The sequence below is a fragment of the Cnephaeus nilssonii genome (genome assembly GCF_951640355.1).
Source record: "Cnephaeus nilssonii genome assembly, chromosome: 5".
Classification (NCBI taxonomy): domain Eukaryota; kingdom Metazoa; phylum Chordata; class Mammalia; order Chiroptera; family Vespertilionidae; genus Cnephaeus; species Cnephaeus nilssonii.
The window spans coordinates 81,391,022-81,412,127 of NC_137076.1; the positions used below are offsets into that span (position 1 = coordinate 81,391,022).

General features: G+C 42.9%; 1 protein-coding gene across 11 annotated transcripts in view; it reads left to right on the forward strand.

Annotated features, from left to right (window-relative positions):
• The window catches only part of LOC307099905 (protocadherin gamma-C4), a gene marked incomplete at its 5' end in the record, with an annotated part of 162,285 nt that overhangs the window by 44,276 nt on the left and 96,903 nt on the right, over positions 1-21,106 (forward strand). Inside the window, 2 exons of one of the 11 annotated variants that reach the window (XM_079771972.1) lie at positions 13,485-16,009; positions 17,923-20,481. The exons of 7 other annotated variants lie outside the window; for them this stretch is intronic. In XM_079771972.1, the coding sequence (XP_079628098.1) occupies positions 13,613-16,009; positions 17,923-20,481 (4,956 nt within the window). Of the gene's footprint in view, positions 1-672; positions 3,103-8,625; positions 11,050-13,484; positions 16,010-17,922; positions 20,482-21,106 lie in introns of those variants that run through there. 3 more of the 11 variants (XM_079771978.1, XM_079771994.1, XM_079771984.1) reach the window with 3 other exon arrangements.

Here is a 21,106-nt window from a genome sequence, read left to right on the forward strand (position 1 = left end):
TGTTTTAAAAAGTATACACAGATATTGGCTAAATTAGGGCTTAATTTACTTGTTAATTTAAAATAGATAATGAAAATTTTTAAATGACAACACTTAACTGTCACTACGTGGATTGGTTCAAATATGTTTGTGGTTGCTGGTTCCCTTATTGAAAATGGGACAAATATAAATTGCGGTGGGGTGTGATAATTAAAGCTTTACAGAAAAGTGTATATTTCTCTTCTCCAAGGCCATAAGAGATAGCACCACAAAAATGATGGCAAGTTCCAGGGAGCATTTAAAATTATTTTTAAAATAGGCTCTTTTATTTGTCCAAATGCTTCTCACTCTTGCGGAGAGAAATTTTATGAGTGCTATCTATGCAGATTTAGCAGAATTCAGATCCTCTCTATGATCTTTTCACAAATACGATGCAGTATTAAGTTAGGACTCTAAGTGTCGCTGTTCACTAACCCGGGTAAGGAAAGCAATGAGAACTCCAGTTATATCCTCCAAGCACAAAGCAGATCAGATACAAAAGCTCAGCAGCTGCGCAAAAATTCTGACCTAAAACGCTTCGCATCGGAACTCTGCTTGTTTATGGATCTTGAACTCTAATTCTGAGAAGCCCACGAGCAAAGCGAACCTGTTCCCCCTACGCACAACTCCAGGGAAGTCCACAAGGAGCCAGTAATGGCGGCTCTGCAAAGGCGCTGGCACCACAGCGGGTTTGTCCTGCTTTATCTGCTCCTGGGGACGCTGTGGGGGGCCGCGGTCCCGGCTGGGCCAATCCGTTACTCCATTCCTGAGGAACTGGACAAAGGCTCCTTCGTGGGCAACATCGCCAAAGATCTCCGGCTGGAGCCCCAGGAGCTGGCGGAGCGCGGAGTTCGCATTGTCTCCAGAGGTAGGACGCAGCTTTTTGCTCTGAATACTCAAAGAGGCAGCTTGGTCACCGCGGGCAGGATAGACAGGGAGGAGCTCTGCGCTCAGAGCCCGCGATGTTTGGTGAGTTTTAACATCCTCATTGAGGACAAACTAAATCTTTATCCCGTAGAGGTGGAAATAGTGGACATTAATGACAATTCACCCCAATTCTTAAGGGAAGGATTGGAAGTGAAAATTCTTGAAAACGCAGCCCCATCCTCTCGTTTTCCACTAGTGGAGGTCTCTGACCCGGATGTGGGGGTGAACTCTCTACAGGGCTTCAAGCTCAGCGGGAGTAGTCACTTCTCAGTGGACGTGTCAAGTGAAACTGATGGGCCCAAATACCCGGAGCTGGTGCTGGAGCACACTCTGGACCGGGAGGGAGAGTCTATTCACCACTTGGTTCTTACTGCCATGGATGGAGGTGACCCTGTCCGTTCAGGCATCGCGAGAATTCTGGTAACTGTCCTAGATGCGAATGATAATCCTCCGGTGTTTACTCGGCCTGTCTACCTTGTGAGTGTTCCTGAAAATCTGCCAATAGGTACACCACTGTTGTCAGTAAATGCCACCGACCAGGATGAAGGGGTCCACGCAGAAGTAACGTATTCTTTTGTGAGAATAACAGAAAAGATCTCAAAGATTTTCTGCTTGAATGTTTTCACTGGAGAAATATCAATTTCTGCAAATCTAGACTATGAGGACTCCAGCTTTTATGAGCTGGAGGTTGAAGCTCGGGATCAGCCAGGTCTACAAGGCAGAGCAAAAGTCTTAATAACTGTCTTAGATGTGAATGATAATGTACCAGAAGTAGTAGTCACATCTGGAGGCAAGTCAATTGTGGAAAGTACTCCTCCAGGAACAGTAATTGCTCTTTTTCAAGTATATGACCGTGACTCTGGACTGAATGGCCTGGTAACATGTTCTGTCTCAAAAAGTCTGCCATTTGAGCTGGAAAAGTCAGTAGACAATTATTATCGATTAGTGACCAATACAGTTCTAGATCGAGAACAGGTATCCCTGTACAATATCACGGTGACAGCCACAGACAAAGGGGTGCCGCCTCTGTCTACAAAAACTTTGATCTCTCTACATGTGGCAGACACCAACGACAACCCACCTTCCTTCCCCCACTCCTCCTACTCTGTCTATGTCCCTGAGAACAACCCCAGAGGTGCTTCCATCTTCACGGTGACTGCACACGACCCTGACAGTGACGAGAATGCCAGAGTCACTTACTCCCTGGATGAAGACACCATCCAGGGTGTGCCTCTTTCCTCCTATGTCTCCATCAACTCTGACACTGGTGTCCTGTATGCATTGCACTCCTTCGACTATGAGCAGTTCCGTGACTTGCAATTGAGAGTGACTGCACATGACAGCGGGGACCCACCGCTCAGCAGCAACGTGTCCCTGAGTCTGTTTGTGCTGGACCAGAATGACAATGCACCCGAAATACTGTACCCTGCCATCCCCACTGACGGTTCCACTGGTGTGGAGCTGGCACCCCGCTCTGCAGAACCCGGCTACCTGGTGACCAAGGTGGTGGCAGTGGACAGAGACTCGGGCCAGAACGCCTGGCTGTCCTACCGCCTGCTCAAGGCCAGCGAGCCAGGACTCTTCGTGGTGGGGCTGCACACGGGCGAGGTGCGCACTGCGCGGGCCCTGCTGGACAGAGATGCGCTCAAGCAGAGCTTGGTGGTGGCAGTTCAGGACCATGGCCAGCTCCCTCTCTCGGCCACTGTCACGCTCACGGTGGCGGTGGCTGACAGCATCCCAGATGTTCTGGCCGACCTGGGCAGCCTGGAAGTCCCTCACGACTCCGAAGCCTCAGGCCTCACTCTGTACTTGGTGGTGGCGTTGGCCGTGGTCTCCTGTGTCTTTCTCGCCTTTGTTATCATCCTGCTGGCACTCAGGTTGAGACGCTGGCACACGTCATGCCACCTGCAGGGTTCTGGAGGTGGGTTGGTGGGCGTACCTGCCTCGCACTTTGTGGACGTGGATGGGGTGCGAGCTTTCCTGCAGACCTATTCCCACGAGGTTTCACTCACCTCAGATTCCCGGAAGAGTCACCTAATCTTCCCACAGCCCAACTATGCAGACACGCTCATCAGCCAGGAGAGCTGTGAGAAAAGCGAGCCTCTTTTGCTTCAGGAAGATTCAGGTTTTTGTAAAGAGGAAGGCTCCCTTGGTCAGGTGAGATTATTGCTTTTATTGGTTTTATTTGAACAGAAAATTTAAAAATTCTATTTGATCAGAGCTTAGTCTTTTTATTATTTTGCAGTGAATCATATAATTTTATAACATTTTTTCTTTGTTAATAGAGCTCTATCTTAGTTTTCTCAAATTTTACCAAAATAATCTTAATAATGTATTCCCTGGATTTTCTTTTACTTTTCTCCTCTTGGCAAGCTCTTTGTGCCTTTGGTTACATACATCTCATTTCTTTAGATATTTCTTTTCTATGAGATTCTTGTTCTAATGTGAAAACCAAATTGCGGGTGTTTTTTTTTTTTTTTAAAAGATCAACATCTTGTTTTTTTCTTGGTTTTAATTAATAGCGAGTATTTTCTAAAATTATGGAGATCTGTGAGAGATTTCCCCCCTTTACTACTTAGTAATCAAAAGTTATTTATATAAAAGATTAAAGTAATTAAGAAGACCAGATCTTTGGTGTTTGAAGACCTGAATATCCTTGGAACTATCTGAATATCCTTGGAACTACCTGAATATCTTTGGAACTATCTGTTATTCATCTTGGGCCAGTCACAATATCTATAGTCCTCAAAGTAAAATTTAAATTAAAAAGACTTGTCTTATGTACTTCACAGAAATTATGGGGAAATATTTAAAAATGAAAATGGGAGATATCTGTAATACCATCAACAATAAAAATATATATTTAAATAAATAAATAAATAAATGAAAATTAGCCCTGGCCTGGCAGGTCAGTTGATTAGAACATCATCCCCATAGCCAATTTTGTGCATTCAATCCCTGGTCAGGACACATACAAGAATCAACCAATGAATGCATAAATAAGTGGAACAACAAACCCATGTTTCTCTCTCTTTCCTTCCTCTCTCTCTAAATAATTTTTAAGAGAAAATCAATGTTAAAATATGCTCATTAGTGTCACAGGATACAACTCTAAAAATAGAGGAGTGACTAATGAATGGGAGAATATAGACTTAATAATGTTCAACTAAGAATTTAAATAATTAGCAAATGTAACCCAGATAAAATAAGGTTCTGTTATGTAGGAACTCTGTTCAAATATTTAAGGAACAGAGGGTTGTCATTTGAAAGAATAATTAGTCTAATTCACTGTGGCCCAAAGATGTGATTGAAACTATGGCTTGATGAGTAGAAAAAAGAAAAGCAGCCTGGCCAGTGTGGTTCAGTGGTTGAGCAACAACCTATGAAACAGGAGATCACAGTTTGATTCCCCATCAGGGCACATATTGGGGTTGAGAGTTGCAGGCTCTATCCCCAGCAGGAGGCAGCCAATCAATGATTCCCTCTCATCACTGATGTTTCTATCTCTCTCTCCCTCTCCCTTCCTCTTTGAAATGAATAAAAATACATTTTTAAAAAAGAAAAAAGTTTTGAGATGTCAAAGTTGTTTTATCAGAAAATGGACTGCTAAGGAGTATAAGAGATTCTTAAAAAGTAAGTTGATGGCCATGGAATTAATAGAATACTGGGGATAATATATTTTGATAAGTCATTGAACTACATGATAGTCAAGTTCTGTTCCAGTTCTGAGCTGGACCAGTCTATGATCTGATAAAGAATAGATTGGTTACTTATGCATCTAAAACAAACAATTGCACGAGTACAATAAACAATTGAGAAGATACTTTGATAATGAATGAGAACTTCTTTTGTAACCTGAAATTTTCAGTCATAAAAACTGATTGAGTTGATGTCTTTAAATTAGCTGCTAAGTGTAATACATGTTTTTCTAAATCAGTTTTGTGGTAATTATACTTCAGCAATTGTAGAATTATTTATTTCAAGATTCCAAATGTATATGACTAACCAAGAGATTTCAGTCATACACACTTTTAAATCTGATTTGCTTGGACATTTTTGATATAATTCTTTGATGGTTTTAATCCAAATTTAATAGTAAATAACAATTTTATTTCCCTTGAATCTTTGATATTGATCAAGGGAGTCAGATGATATCTTATATGAGTATTACGATTTGTTTCATACATTCTGTAAATGTTATTTTATTATATCACCAATTCTGGATAATTTAAACTACATCTTGAACCTTCATTGTTATAAGCTCACTAAGTGGTTTTATGAATAGTAGTACAATGGTTTATTTTATTCTTTTCTCTGCTCAATAACTGGGATAGTAGGCTGGTTTATTTTTTATTTTTATTTACATATGAGAGATAGATAGATAGATAGATAGATAGATAGATAGATAGATAGATTTGTTTTTGCACTTATTTATGCATTAATTGGTTGATTCTTATATGTGCCCTGACCAGGGATTGAACTTGCAACCTTGGTGTATTGGGAGGATTCTCTAACCAACTGAGCTACTCAGCCAGGGCAATATCTGGTTTATTTTATTCTCTTATCTGAGTCATTTTATTTAAATAAAATATTTTACTGACAGAAATATTATCAAATTATACTCTCACAATAATAACTCATTCATGTGGACTGACCAAATGTTCAATCCTGGCAACCATGGAATTTGCTAAGTTCTGACTAAATAAGGCTCTTTGACCTAAACTCCATGTAGATTATTATGAATAAGATAGACAGTCTGAGACTTTGAGCATGTACTAAATTTTGAAACATCAAGAAAAATGTACCAAACCATTGGGCTATTTTATCATCTGTGGAAAATGCCAGTTTCTGATAAAACTTTTGTTGAAGTGGCAGTTATCAAAGGGGAAGCAGTAAAATCTTAGAATCATTGGAAAATACCTATATCTTTGCCTGGAAATGACAACCTAAACAAATGGTTCTTCAATTTTTAAAATGTTTCATAAAGAAAGGGGAGAAGATAACTCAATGCCTGGGAAGTCAAGTAGACTTTCCATATAATTTTTAATGCAAGTAAACAAATGAAGGTCAAGATTCTGCCCCAAAACTACATCAATAACATACTCTCTTTAAAACTAAAGAATTCTTGATACCTTAATCAATAAAGAAATTAAGAAAAAAACTAAAGAATTCTTTTGACTTTATATTGTAGGCTTATGTTATATTTAAACATATTGTGGTACTCTAGTAGACATTCTTAATATTTAATTTTATTTTGTAAAGTAACTTAGAAAACTTGATACTAGAGATGATACAGCCATTTAATTTCTAAAGTATGCTTTATTTTCAGAGTATGTGTATAATCTCATTTGTCTAGATATTATTTATTTAACTCCAAAGAAGGTGCCCAGAAGTAAAGTTAATTGAGACTTTTATGAAATAGTAGAACAAGAGACACATATGAGATGACACTGTGAGTTTTGAAATATTAGATTTCGCAGTGAAGATGGAAGCACCTCTGGGGTTGTTCTCAGGGACATAGACAGAGTAGGAGGAGTGGGGAAAGGAAGGTGGGTTGTCGTTGGTGTCTGACACCTTTATGGAGATGTGAGTTTCTGTGGACAAGGGCGGGGTTCCACCATCTGTGGTCTTCAGTGTGATGTTGTACATAGAGAGTATTTCTCGGTCTTTTAATGTAATTTCACATTACGGCATTGGGAGCCATAATATCCAGACATGAAAGCTGTGTTTGCACATGTCTGCAAGTACTCATGACTTTTTATGAGCATATGCTTTGCTTACATGAGCAAGAAGTTCAAAATTACTGCTAAACAATAAGTATTTAACTCCTGTTTTTGAAATTAATCTGTAATACTCATATTGGTTCCTTTGAACAGAAGTTCTTTTATCTGCTTGGTAAAAAACAAATATGACTGAATTATTTTTGATAAATTGAAACAGTATTTCATTCAAAGTATTACCTGTATTTTGGAGCAATGCCATCAGAGAACACCAACTAAGCTAAGCATTTTCGATGTTATCTCTGGTTCCTCCTCCTGGTGATGCTAGCTACTACCATGGGGGCTTAAGATAATTTACAAAGCAAGGCTATGTCTTGCTAGATCTTCATTCCAAAACTGGTTACTCTCTTTTCTCCTGAAACTATGTGGAAGGGATGGTGTTTTATTTCTACCAGCTCAGTGTAACCTCAGATCTATCAACAATTGCGTTTTGTTTCATTAACATAGGTGGGGAAATGAGAACCTCTAAGGATCTTTTCAGGACAGTCCTGCATGCATGCTCAAAGGCTCTCTGTCTAGAGATCCAACTTTCTTCAACTATTCTGGAATAGGATAGGATGATTATTTGAATTGCATAATGAAAAGAAGCAGTCAAGCCAACACACATTTTCTTATGAATCCACAATCAGTAGAACCTCTGGCTTACTTTGGCCTTCTGTCACAAATAAGTTGCTTCTATAAGTGATTGTTGCTGCTTAGCTTCTCTTCTCTAATGGAACTTTTTGAGCATAAAGCATAAGTTAAGGCCAACAATTATTCCTCTTTTTTCTCAAAAGAATGGGAGTGAGGATATCTATATTTCAACACAGGTTCTACTACTACATAGTCCAAGACAAAGGCAATTCCCTCTGATTTTTTAAATCATTAAAGTGAAGGTATTGGACTAAACCATCTCCAAAGTTTAATAAAATCAAAAGCTTTATTAAACTACCTCTTCATAATTTAAAGACAGATTTGACTCTCTGAGTTTTACATGGTGGTGTCTAGAGCATAGTATGTGTTCAATAGTATTTAATTAATTTAAATTTGTTTTGCTTAGCCAGCATGGCTCAGTGGAACCAGGAGGTCACAGTTCAATTCCCAGAGGGGGCACATACCAAGGTTGTGGGCTTGATTCCCAGTGTGGGGCAGGCAGGAGGCAGCCAATCAATGATTCTCTCTCATCATTGATGTTTCTATCTTTCTCTTCCTCTACCTTCCTCTCTTAAATCAATAAAAATATTAAAACATAAAAAATAAAATAAAATCAGTAAAAATATATCCTCCGGTGAGGATTAAAGAGCAAAAAAATTCTTTTAAAAATAAAATAAATTTGTTTTACTCTAATATAAACAGTTAATATATAACATGTTTCTTATGTATACACACACCTTTTTAAAACAAATCATTTTTTCACCTGCAATGGCTGATTTTCTCTATGTGCAATAAATAAAATGTGAGGCAGTATCCAAGAGTCATTTCAAAGTTGAAAGGCAAACCAAGGAATTTTCAAAAATCATTAGGGACTAATAAACACTCATCCATGAACATTGTTGCATAAATTCACAGTTTCTTAAAATTCACGTTTTTGGATTAAAGAAATATAAATGGAAGAATTTTGAAGGCTAAAACAAGTTTTCTGAAAAAGCAATTATTTTGCCTTCAATATGGTGCAGTAACATAGTAAGGACTCTGAGCGCCGCTGTTCACCAACCAGGAGAAAGATCCCCCGGAACTACCGAGCTTTTACAGCACAAAGAAACGCCAGATTGTGACAAACTCTTTTCCAAGAGACATCAAACTCAGACCTATATTCTACTGGATTTGGGGCTCCTTTTCCGAATACAGAGCGTTCCAGGGGACACACTAGCATCCGGAAACACAACAGGAGGTAGCCCAGGGTCTAATGATCTGCAAGACAATGGCGGCTCCAGAGAGGGGCCGGGATTACAGAGGATTCATCCTGCTCTCCATCCTCCTGGGGACCCGGAGCGAAGCTTGGGCAGGACACATTCTCTATTCCGTGCCGGAGGAGACAGACAAAGGGTCTTTTGTGGGTAATATCGCCAAGAATCTGGGGCTGGAGGCCCAGGAGCTGGCGGAGCGCGGAGTCCGCATCGTCTCCAGAGGTAGGACGCAGCTTTTCGCTCTGAATAAGAGAACTGGCAGCTTGGTCACGGCGGGCAGGATAGACCGGGAGGAACTCTGCGCTCAGAGCGCGCGGTGTCTGGTGAGTTTTAACATCCTGATAGAAGATAAAATGAATCTTTACCCTATAGAAGTGGAAATAATGGATGTTAATGACAATGCTCCTAGGTTCTTGACGGAAGAAATGAATGTAAAAATAATGGAGAATACAGCTCCTGGGGTGCGGTTTCCGTTAAAAGAGGCTAGGGATCCGGATGTGGGCACGAACTCCCTCCAGAGCTACCAGCTCAGCCCCAATCGCCACTTCTCCCTGCTTGTGCAAACTGGAGAGGACGGAACTAAATACCCGGAGTTAGTGCTGGAGCGGGTGCTGGACCGGGAGGAAGAGGCGATTCACCACCTCCTCCTCACAGCCTCTGACGGTGGTGACCCACCCTTATCTGGCACCACCCGCATCCAAGTGGCAGTGTTGGATGTGAATGATCATGCGCCAGTCTTCTCTTTGCCCCAGTACCAAGTCACTGTCCCTGAGAATGTGCCGGTGGGCACAAGACTGCTCACAGTAAATGCTATCGACCTAGATGAGGGAGTCAATGGGGAAGTGACATACTCTTTTTGGAAAATAACTCCAAAAATTCTGCAGATATTCCAACTGAACTCCCACACAGGAGAACTATCAACTTTAGAAAGCTTAGATTATGAAGAATCCAGCTACTATGAAATGGAAGTTCAGGCTCAGGATGGTGCTGATAGTATGACAAGGGCCAAAGTACGGGTCACCATTTTAGATGTGAATGACAACGCCCCAGAAGTGACAATAACATCTGTAAGCAGCTCAATTCCTGAAGATACTCCTCCTGGAACAGTAATTGCTCTTTTCTACTTTCAAGACCGAGATTCTGGGAAGAATGGTGAGGTGACCTGCACTATTTCAGAAAATCTACCTTTCAAGTTAGAAAGATCAATAGACAATTATTATAGATTGGTGACAGCAAAAAACCTAGACAGAGAAATACTCTCTATGTACAACATCACACTGAAGACCACAGATAGTGGAACCCCGCCCTTGTCCACAGAAACTCACATCTCCATAAAGGTGTCAGACACCAACGACAACCCACCTTCCTTTCCCCACTCCTCCTACTCTGTCTATGTCCCTGAGAACAACCCCAGAGGTGCTTCCATCTTCACGGTGACTGCACACGACCCTGACAGTGACGAGAATGCCAGAGTCACTTACTCCCTGGATGAAGACACCATCCAGGGTGTGCCTCTTTCCTCCTATGTCTCCATCAACTCTGACACTGGTGTCCTGTATGCATTGCACTCCTTCGACTATGAGCAGTTCCGTGACTTGCAATTGAGAGTGACTGCACATGACAGCGGGGACCCACCGCTCAGCAGCAACGTGTCCCTGAGTCTGTTTGTGCTGGACCAGAATGACAATGCACCCGAAATACTGTACCCTGCCATCCCTACTGACGGTTCCACTGGTGTGGAGCTGGCACCCCGCTCTGCAGAACCCGGCTACCTGGTGACCAAGGTGGTGGCAGTGGACAGAGACTCGGGCCAGAATGCCTGGCTGTCCTACCGCCTGCTCAAGGCCAGCGAGCCAGGACTCTTCGTGGTGGGGCTGCACACGGGCGAGGTGCGCACTGCAAGGGCCCTGTTGGACAGAGATGCGCTCAAGCAGAGCCTGGTGGTGGCAGTTCAGGACCATGGCCAGCTCCCCCTCTCAGCCACTGTCACGCTCACGGTGGCGGTTGCTGACAGCATCCCAGATGTTCTGGCCGACCTGGGCAGCCTGGAAGTCCCTCACGACTCCGAAGCCTCAGGCCTCACTCTGTACCTGGTGGTGGCAGTGGCCGTGGTCTCCTGCGTCTTTCTTGCCTTTGTCATCATCCTGCTAGCACTCAGGCTGAGGCGCTGGCACAACTCGCGCCTGCTCCAAGCTCCAGAAGGCGGGTTCGCTGGGGTGCCAGCTTCCCACTTTGTGGGTGTGGACAGGGTGCAGGCATTCTTGCAGACCTATTCCCAGGAGGTCTCTCTCACCGCGGACTCAGGAAAGAGTCACCTGATCTTCCCGCAGCCCAACTATGCAGACACGCTCATCAGTGATGACAGCTGTGAGAAAAAAGATCCCTTTTTAGCACCCATAGATTTTCATGAATGTAAGGATGAAGCTCAAAGTATTCAGGTGAGTACAGTCATTCATTTATATTTATATTCTCGAGGAATTATACTTTGTGTAAATATCTTTATTGTTTTGTGAAGGCAGTGATTTGAAGATGTGGTGAAAAAACTTTAAAAAACTAAAGCATGTTAAATGGTTTATTCCAGTGGTGATATTTTAACATGGAACACTTATTAATGTAAGATTTGGTATCATTTCTATAGTGGATGCCTATGGATGAGATTATGAATAAGTGGACTATCACATTTGTATACCTTCCACCATTTTCCATTTGATGTTCTTAATTCATGTAGTTTATCAATGAGAATGAAGGGACTGCTCAGGATTCTCTGTAGGTCAGATGTACAAAAAGCTCCTGCAGATTGTTTCAGTCTGAATTTTTTTCTGTGTCTGGCTTCTGCCTCCATGTACCTCAACTTGATGTCCTTGAAAAATCTCACTTGCTTCCTGACCTATTTAAAGCATATGGATCTATTAAAGTTGGGTCCTGGTGGGAGGCTGGGAAAATGCCTGAAGAAAAAATGTGTGTTTCAAACTTCACTATGTCAATGTGTGTTTCAATAATTCTATATCAATGATAAGCATAGAGTCTAATGCCACACTGAAGGTCATTGTTCAAAAACAATAAAATATGATGTCAAATAAAATGTCTTTTCAAGTATTGTAAGTGGCATTTGTGAAATAGGCAATTACATGTTTCACTACAAAATTCCTATGTGCAGTTTTAGTGGTACAGCCATATGAAGTGTGACTATGGGCTCTCCAAGTAGGATATTGGGGATGCTGGCTTTATGAAACAAACATCTCACATACTCAAGTCCTAGACCAGTAGTTGAACTTTACTTAGTGGGTATGCTAAAAAATGCAGTCAGAAATAATCTAATCTGGGACTAACTACTTTTATAGTCTAAGTTAGTGGTTTTCAACCTTTTTCATCTCATGGCACACATAAACTAGTTACTAAAATTTTGTGGCACACTGAAAAATATATTTTTTGCTGATTTGACAAAATATAGGTATAATTTTGATTCATTTGCACCAGCTGCCCATAGTAGTGTTGGCTGTTGTCATTTTTTATTGGACAATCCAAGGGAAAAGAGGTCAGTGCCCCTGACTAAATAATCAGGTCTTGCATGTTTTAAAAATTCTTGAGGCACACCAGTGTGCCTGCCTGAGCACACTGGTTGAAAATCGCTGCTCTAAGTATAAAATTTCAGTGCAGTTCAATATGCCAATTGATTAGCATCTGGAAGGGGTTGATGACAAGGTAATCTTATTTGCTGCGACCTTTTGAGTGTTAAACAGTTTTTCTAGCAGAGTGTTGTGTTTGCTGATATTTTCCATATAAAGAAAATGTGTAATACTGTGAGTATATTTTACATATTTTGCAGTGTTCAGATGTACAGTCACTTGTGAAACAGTCAATGTTACTAACATTCTGTGAGACAGAAATGTGGTTATCAGGCATATTGAAAAAGAAAATTACCCTATCCAATTTATTAGATGCTTAACATTTTTTAAACAAACGGGAGAAATTGTCACTAAACTCATGAGCTACTGCAAATAAACTTTCTAGGAACTATCTTTATTTGAAGTCATCATGGGATGTTATATAAGTACAGAAGTGAGAACTATGACTCAGCATAATAGACCATAGTTAGTCACTTTGTGTTGCAAGGTAAAATATTATTCCCCTGGTAACTTTGAGGAGTGGTGTTACATTTCATAACTAGGAAAATAATTGTGTAATGGGAAGGAGAGGGATAGGCTAACTCCTTTCTTGCTATATTATGTCATTGACTGAGATACTAGAATTTAAAATCAGGTAATATTACTATAAATAAGTCACGGAAACAATTTTGGAAGAAGAGAGGTATTTGGAGGTAAGTATAAATTGTGCCCTTTTAAAGAAAATTACTGATGCTCTCTGAAAAAAAAAATGAAGGGAATGAACATGGAGGTACCCAAAATGTAAAAACAAGGAAAAAATAAACAAAGGAAGAAGCATAGAACTTTATCCAATGTACTGATAATTAATAAGTATTCAAAATCATTGTACTCCGAGATCTTTTAGACCAAGTCTGTTATAGTCATCTTTCTATTACTAGTGTGGATTTGAAGATTGGGGAATAATTATGTTAACAAACAGAGTTTATGTATTAAATATATGTAATTTCCTTAAAACCTGGAAATGCGATAATGATACAAATTGACCATTAATAAATACATAGACATAAAAATTGTCCAGTCCAGCGCACGATTATAATTACTATAGCTGATTAGCCTTAAGCAGCAGAGGCTGCAGTTTCATAGTGAGGACTCTGGGCGCCGCTGTTGGCCAAAGTGGAGAGCTCTGCGCTGGGGATCGCCTCGCGCAGCCGCAGCTCGCTTCCTCAGCTCACTCGCTAGAGCTAGCCTTTCCACCGCTCCCTCCTCTGGAGGAGAAGAAACCCTGACCCCCACGCAGGAACTAAAGGCTGTTCGGAGCTCTGGACATCCGCGACACAGAGATTACTGGTCATCCGGCGTCTTCAGGCCGGTGAGCGCGCTGAAGGGAGCAAGAGGGATGGGGAGCGGCGCTGGGGACCGGGGCTGGGCTGAGCGGCGGCCAGTGCTCTTTCCCTTCCTGCTGTCTTTGTTCTGCCCGGCGCTCTCTGAGCCGCTCCGCTACCGGATTCCCGAGGAAATGCCCGAGGGCTCGGTGGTGGGGAACCTCGCCAAGGACCTGGGACTCAGTGTCCGCGAGTTACCCACTCGGAAACTGCGCGTCAGCTCTGACAGGCCTTACTTCACTGTGAGCGCAGAGCGCGGGGAGTTACTTGTGAGCAGCAGGCTGGACCGGGAGCAGCTATGCGGGAAGAAGCCAGTATGTGCTCTGGAATTTGAAGCTGTTGCTGAAAAGCCATTAAACTTTTACCACGTGAATGTGGAGATCGAGGATATTAATGATAACCCTCCCAAATTCATGCAAAATTCCTTTGAGCTGCAAATAAGTGAGTCCACAAAGCCTGAGGCACGATTTATCTTAGGGTCTGCCCATGATGCAGATATTGGTACCAACTCATTACAGAATTATCAGCTCAGTCCCAATGATCATTTCTTACTCGTGAATAAGGAGAAATTAGATGGTAGCAAATACCCCGAGCTAGTATTGAAGGTGCCTTTAGATCGGGAGGAGCAGAAGTCCTACCACTTGACCTTGACTGCCTTGGACTGCGGGGATCCACCCCTAAGCAGCACTGCTCAGATACAAGTCCTCGTGACTGATGCCAATGATAACCCTCCAGTGTTCAGCCAAGAGTTATACAGGGTGGGCCTTCCGGAAAACGTGTTCCCAGGCACCACTGTGCTTAGAGTGATGGCCACCGACCAGGATGAGGGGGTCAATGCTGAGATCACCTTCTCTTTCACTGAAGCAGGCCAGATCACCCAGTTTGACCTGAATTCTACTACTGGGGAAATTACTACTCGAAATACACTAGATTTTGAGGAAGTCAAAGAATATTCCATAGTTTTGGAAGCAAGGGATGGTGGAGGAATGATTGCCCAATGTACTGTGGAGATAGAAGTCCTAGACGTAAATGATAATATCCCAGAAGTAATATTTCAATCTCTCACTGATCTTATTACGGAGGACACCAGGCTAGGAACATACATTGCTTTACTTAAAGTCCGTGACAAGGATTCCGGAGACAATGGAGAAGTTATTTGTAAATTAGAAGGTGAGGTTCCGTTTAAATTGCTAACTTATTCGAGAAACACGTATAAATTAGTGACAGACGGAGTTCTAGACCGTGAGCAGACCCCAGAGTACAACGTCACCATCACAGCCACAGACAGGGGCAAACCGCCCCTCTCCTCCAGCACCACCATCACCCTGCACCTCACTGACGTCAACGACAACGCCCCGGTTTTCCAGCAGTCCGCCTACCTGGTCCACGTGCCAGAAAACAACCCGCCAGGGGCCTCCATAGCGCAGGTCAGCGCCTCCGACCCCGACCTGGGACCCAATGGCCAGGTCTCCTACTCCATCGTGGCCAGCGACCTGGAGCCACGGGCGCTGTCGTCCTACGTGTCCGTGAGCGCGCACAGCGGGGTGGTGTTCGCGCAGCGCGCCTTCGACCACGAGCAGCTGCGCGCCTTTGAGCTGACGCTGCAGGCGCGCGACCAGGGCTCGCCCGCGCTCAGCGCCAACGTGAGCCTGCGCGTGCTGGTGGGCGACCGCAACGACAACGCGCCCAGGGTGCTGTACCCGGCGCTGGGGCCCGACGGCTCGGCGCTCTTCGACACGGTGCCGCGCGCCGCACAGCCGGGCTACCTGGTCACCAAGGTGGTGGCGGTGGACGCGGACTCGGGACACAATGCCTGGCTGTCCTACCACGTGCTGCAGGCCAGCGAGCCCGGACTCTTCAGCCTGGGGCTGCGCACGGGCGAGGTGCGCACAGCGAGGGCTTTGGGCGACCGGGACGCGGCCCGCCAGCGCCTCCTGGTGGCCGTGCGGGACGGGGGACAGCCACCCCTGTCAGCCACCGCCACCCTGCTGCTGGTCTTTGCTGACAGCCTACAAGAGGCGCTGCCAGACCTCAGCGAAAGTCCTCAGCCCTCTGACCCCCAGGCTGAGCTGCAGTTCTATCTAGTGGTGGCCTTGGCCTTGATCTCAGTGCTCTTCCTCCTCGCGGTGATTCTGGCGGTCGCCCTGCGGCTTCGAGGTCCCTCTAGCCCCACCACCTGGGGCTGCTTTCAACCTGGTCTCTGTGTCAAGTCTGGACCTGTGGTTCCCCCCATCTACAGTGAAGGGACTTTGCCTTATTCCTACAATCTGTGCGTGGCCCAAGCTGGAAAGACAGAGTTTAATTTTCTAAAATGTAATGATAAGTTGAGTTCAGGACAAGACATACTTTGTGGTGATTCATCTGGGGCCTTATTTCCACTTTGTAATTCCACTGACTCGACTTCCCAGCCGGTGAGTGTCCTTTATGCATAACCTGCTTCTTTTGGTCTACCCAGTTCTCCATGTTCACAGGGAAACATACAGTTTCAAATCTAAAGGTTGTTTTAGGAAAGTTGTAGCTAGTCAAAAAACTGTCATACCATTCTTCAAGGGAGGTTGAAGTAGGAGCACTTATGTATCTTTTAGGGATATCTTTCCAGGCTCGGATTTAGGAAGGATTGAGGGTGTGGGTTTATCTACAAACGTAAACATTACACAAGGCTATAGGCTCTCTTGTAAAAGCTTGAGATTTTTCCCTAAATTTTTCTTCCTATTACTAATTCAGCCTTGCCATACTATAAATGTAAAAGTAGGTAGTCATTTAAATAAGACTTTAAAGCAAAAAAAAAAGGTAAAATTAGATATTTTTCTTAACTTATTTAACTGTTATGGTTCTCATACTAATCTGCTGTTTTGTCTCTATTTACTTCCCCTTTTGTTTCAAAAGCACCTGGAAACCTGCGGTTTTGTTTTATTTTGTTTTGTTTTGTTTTTTGTAGAGGACCCATTGTAACTCCATGCAATGTACTGGTGTGTGTGTGTGTGTGTGTGTGTGTGTGTGTGTGCGCGCGCGCGCACGCGCACGGAAAAATCTTTTGACTTAGTAGTAGGTCCATTATGCTCATCAGAAGATAAAAGTATGTTCTTCCTACTTGCTTTTCAGGATTAATCTGTATTGAAGCTCATTCTATAGGCTCTTCCATCCAAGAAAAGATCATGTTTTTAACTTTCTTTTTTTTTTTTGCAACCTTAAACTAATAAAGCTAGATATCTCCTAGTTATTCTACTATCTCTAGGAAAAATGTAGAGTTGAATTCTTAAAATTTTAGACAAAATTGCTTACCTGATGTGTAAACAAGTATATACTCAAGATGATAACACATTGTTTCAGCCTTTTGCTAGATTTCCCTTAGCAACTGCTTCAATTAATGGCCATTTTACAAAGCATTGAGGAGACATTTGTTTGCATTGGCATTTTTTTATAATTATGTGTGTTTCTTACTTTGTGTGGTTCTTTTGACCAAAATACTCATAAAAGTAAAAGTAATTTTAGAATATTTGTCTACTTTAAGAATTTAATTGTCTGCTTTAAATACTCTCTCATTGGTGAAAAATGGGATGGACATTTACTTTTTATTGTAAATTAATTTGTACCTTTCAAGTGTTTTCAAATAGAAAAAGTATAAATAATTTAAATAAAGAAGCAAATCAGTATAACCTCTGATAAAACTTGAAAGTAGAACTTAAACTGTTAACATTTTACAATATTAATTTGAAACATTATCAATGTGTAATTTAATACAGCATTTAAAAAAGAAAATTAAGAAGCAAATATCTACAAAAATCCTACTATAATGATTAATTAATTTAAACAAAATAAAACAACTTCTGAGTCAATCATCTCAATAGGTCTATTTTGGTCTGAGTGAATTGTCAGTGACAACTGGAGCTTCTACTTATTTGATAATATATATTGAAGACATTTGCAATAAACCTTAAAGCATAATAAATAAAATTTAATAATTTATTTTTTAAAAAGTAAATGTCTTCCAGAAATGGGAGTAATTTAATGTGATGCTCACCCATAAATCTGATCAATTTATAATACTTTGTAAGACTTAAACCCTACTTCATTTCACACTTCCTGGCAATTACTTTTAAAATATAAATTCAGGGACAAATTAAATAAATGCAAAGCAAATTATAGGAAGCAAGAAGTATTTTCCCCCTCTGTAATCTAGCAAACAATGTTACAATTTTAAGTGGGTGCAGTAACTGTTTAGGGCTCTAAGCGCCGCTGTTCACCTAATTTGGAGATAAATGTAATCTGGATACTCTGGGCTCTCACCTCACTAAGACCTGCAAATCCCACAAATCAACTGCAGGGCTGCAGCGAAACTCCGTCCTACATTTGGGACAATCTGGCTTTCCGAGGGGATGATCTCCGAGCCTGCAGCATAAAGGTGAAAAGACACATTTGCCCAATGAAGATTCCGAGTGGATTCCATAGCGAAAGAACAATGGCCGCTCCGAAGAATTACGGAGGACGCAGGGAGCTGATCCTGCTGTGCGCGCTCCTGAGTACGCTGTGGGAGATCGGGAGGGGACAGATTCACTACTCGGTGCCAGAAGAGAGCGACAAAGGATCCTTCGTGGGTAACATCTCCAAGGACCTGGGGCTGGAGTCTCAAGAGCTGGCGAAGCACGGAGTCCGCATCGTCTCCAGAGGTAGGACGCAGCTTTTTGCTCTAAACCGGAGAAGCGGCAGCTTGGTCACCGCGGGCAGGATAGACAGGGAGGAGCTCTGTGCCCAGAGCGCGCGGTGTCTTGTAAATATCAACATCCTCGTTGAGGACAGAGGAAAACTTTTTGGGATAGAAATAGAAATCACTGATATCAATGATAATAATCCGAAATTCCAGGGCGAAAATCTGGAAGTAAAAATTAATGAAATCGCGGCGCCTGGCACACGTTATCCACTCCCAGAGGCTGTTGACCCGGATGTGGGCTTGAATTCCCTGCAGAGCTACCAACTCAGCCCCAATCACCATTTCTCCCTGGACGTGCGAACTGGGGACGACGGAACTTTAAACCCTGAGCTGGTGCTGGAGCGCGCCTTGGACAGAGAGGAAGAGGCTGCTCACCACCTGGTCCTCATCGCCTCGGATGGAGGCGAGCCTCGTCGCTCCAGCTCAGTGCACATCCTAGTGACAGTGTTGGATATGAATGACAATGCCCCGGTGTTTGCTCAACCGATTTACCAAGTGACGATCCCAGAGAACGTGCCCCCTGGCACCCAGCTGCTTACTGTAAGAGCTAGCGACCCGGATGAGGGAACCAACGGAGAAGTGGCATATAAATTCTGGAAAATTAGTGAAAAACAATCTCCGTTATTTCAGCTCAATGAGAAAACTGGGGAACTATCAACAGCAAAGAGTCTAGATTATGAAGAATGTGCATTTTATGAAATGGAAATACAAGCTGAAGATGTGGGGGCTCTCATGGGGAGGACCAAAGTGCTCATTTCGGTAGAAGACATAAATGACAATAGACCGGAAGTGATTGTTACATCTTTGTTTAGCCCAGTCTTGGAAAATACTCTTCCTGGAACAGTAATTGCCTTCTTGAATGTTCATGACCGAGACTCCGGGAAGAATGGTCAAGTTGTTTGTTACATACATGGTAGTTTACCTTTTCAATTAGAAAAATCAATAGATAATTATTATAGATTAGTGACATGGAAATATTTGGACCGAGAAAAGATCTCCATGTACAATATCACAGTGATGGCCTCAGATCTAGGAACCCCACCTTTATCTACTGAAACTCTTATCTCCCTGCATGTGGCAGACACCAATGACAATCCACCCACTTTTTCTCATGCCTCCTACTCAGCCTATATCCCGGAGAACAACCCCAGAGGAGCTTCCATCTTCTCTGTGACTGCCCATGACCCTGACAGTGGCAAGAACGCCCAAGTCACTTACTCTCTGACTGAGGACACCATCATGGGGGCACCTCTTTCTTCTTATGTCTCCATCAACTCTGACACCGGTGTGCTGTATGCAATTTGTTCCTTCGACTATGAGCAGATCCGAGACCTACAGCTACTGGTGACTGCCAGGGACAGCGGGGACACTCCACTCAGCAGCAATGTTTCACTGAGTCTGTTCATTCTGGACCAGAATGACAACACACCTGAAATTCTCTACCCCTCGCTCCCCAATGATGGTTCCACTGGTGTGGAGTTAGCACCCCGCTCTGCAGAGCCTGGCTACCTGGTGACCAAGGTGGTGGCGGTCGACAGAGACTCAGGCCAGAATGCCTGGCTGTCCTACCGCCTGCTCAAGGCCAGTGAGCCAGGGCTCTTCGCGGTGGGACTGCACACCGGCGAGGTGCGCACTGCGCGGACCCTGCTGGACAGAGACATGCTCAGGCAGAGCCTGGTGGTGGTGGTCCAGGACCATGGCCAGCCCCCCCTCTCCACCACTGTCACGCTCACTGTGGCTGTGGCAGACAGTATCCCAGAGGTCCTGGCTGGCCTGGATGACATCAAGAACCCTGACAACTCTGAAGACTCAGATCTCACGTTGTACCTGGTGGTGGCTGTGGCCATTATCTCCTGTGTCTTCCTTGCTTTTGTGGTTGTTCTGCTGGCCCTCAGACTATGGCGATGGCATAAGTCTCGTATGCTTCAGGCTTCAGGCAGAGGGTTGGTGGGCTTGCCTGCCTCAAACTTTCTGGGTGTGGAAGGAGTACAGGCATTCCTTCAGACCTATTCCCATGAGGTCTCCCTCACTGCAGACTCAGGGAAGAGTCACCTGATCTTCCCTCAGCCCAACTATGCACATACACTCATAAGCCATGAGAGCTGTGAAAAAAATGGTTCCTTGTTAACACCCATAGATTTTCACGAAGGTAAGGATGAAGCTACTTCGGTTCAGGTGAGTTCAGTTTTTGTTTACATTATTTCTCAGAGGCATTATATTCTTTATAAATCTATGTGTTTTGAAACATGTATTATGCAGAAAGTTTAAAATATTTTTAAGGTATACCCTAAATATGGGGGTTATTTTAGTGGCGATACTACAAAATTGAGCTCTAGTTATCATAGTTTATTTTATTTGCTTTCCCAAGGATTGGACATGATTGTTTAAATGTGAACTCTCAACCTTTTAAAGCCTTCCATATTTTACTGTAATTACAATTATCACTTACCACTCATTCACTTAAGAAGTAGTTGCCCAACCACAGAAGTTAAGTTTGTTTTCTATATAGGAATACATATATTCCTAAATTAGGACTGAGAGAAAATTATTGAGACTCCTAAATCCTTGGATTATCTTAGTAGAAATAAAATACATGACAGAATTTTAGCATGTGTTTACAGTTTGAACCTAAAACTAAGCTCTGAAAGATTCCTTCTTTTTAAATCTATTTTCTGAACCCTCTGTCTGCATTAGTACCCTTCACAACTTTAAGGCTTCTTATATTTCAAAATGTAAACACATTTTAAATGGTTTGACTCTCCCTAAATGTTGAGTTTGTGTGTCAGTGTTCATTCAGGCT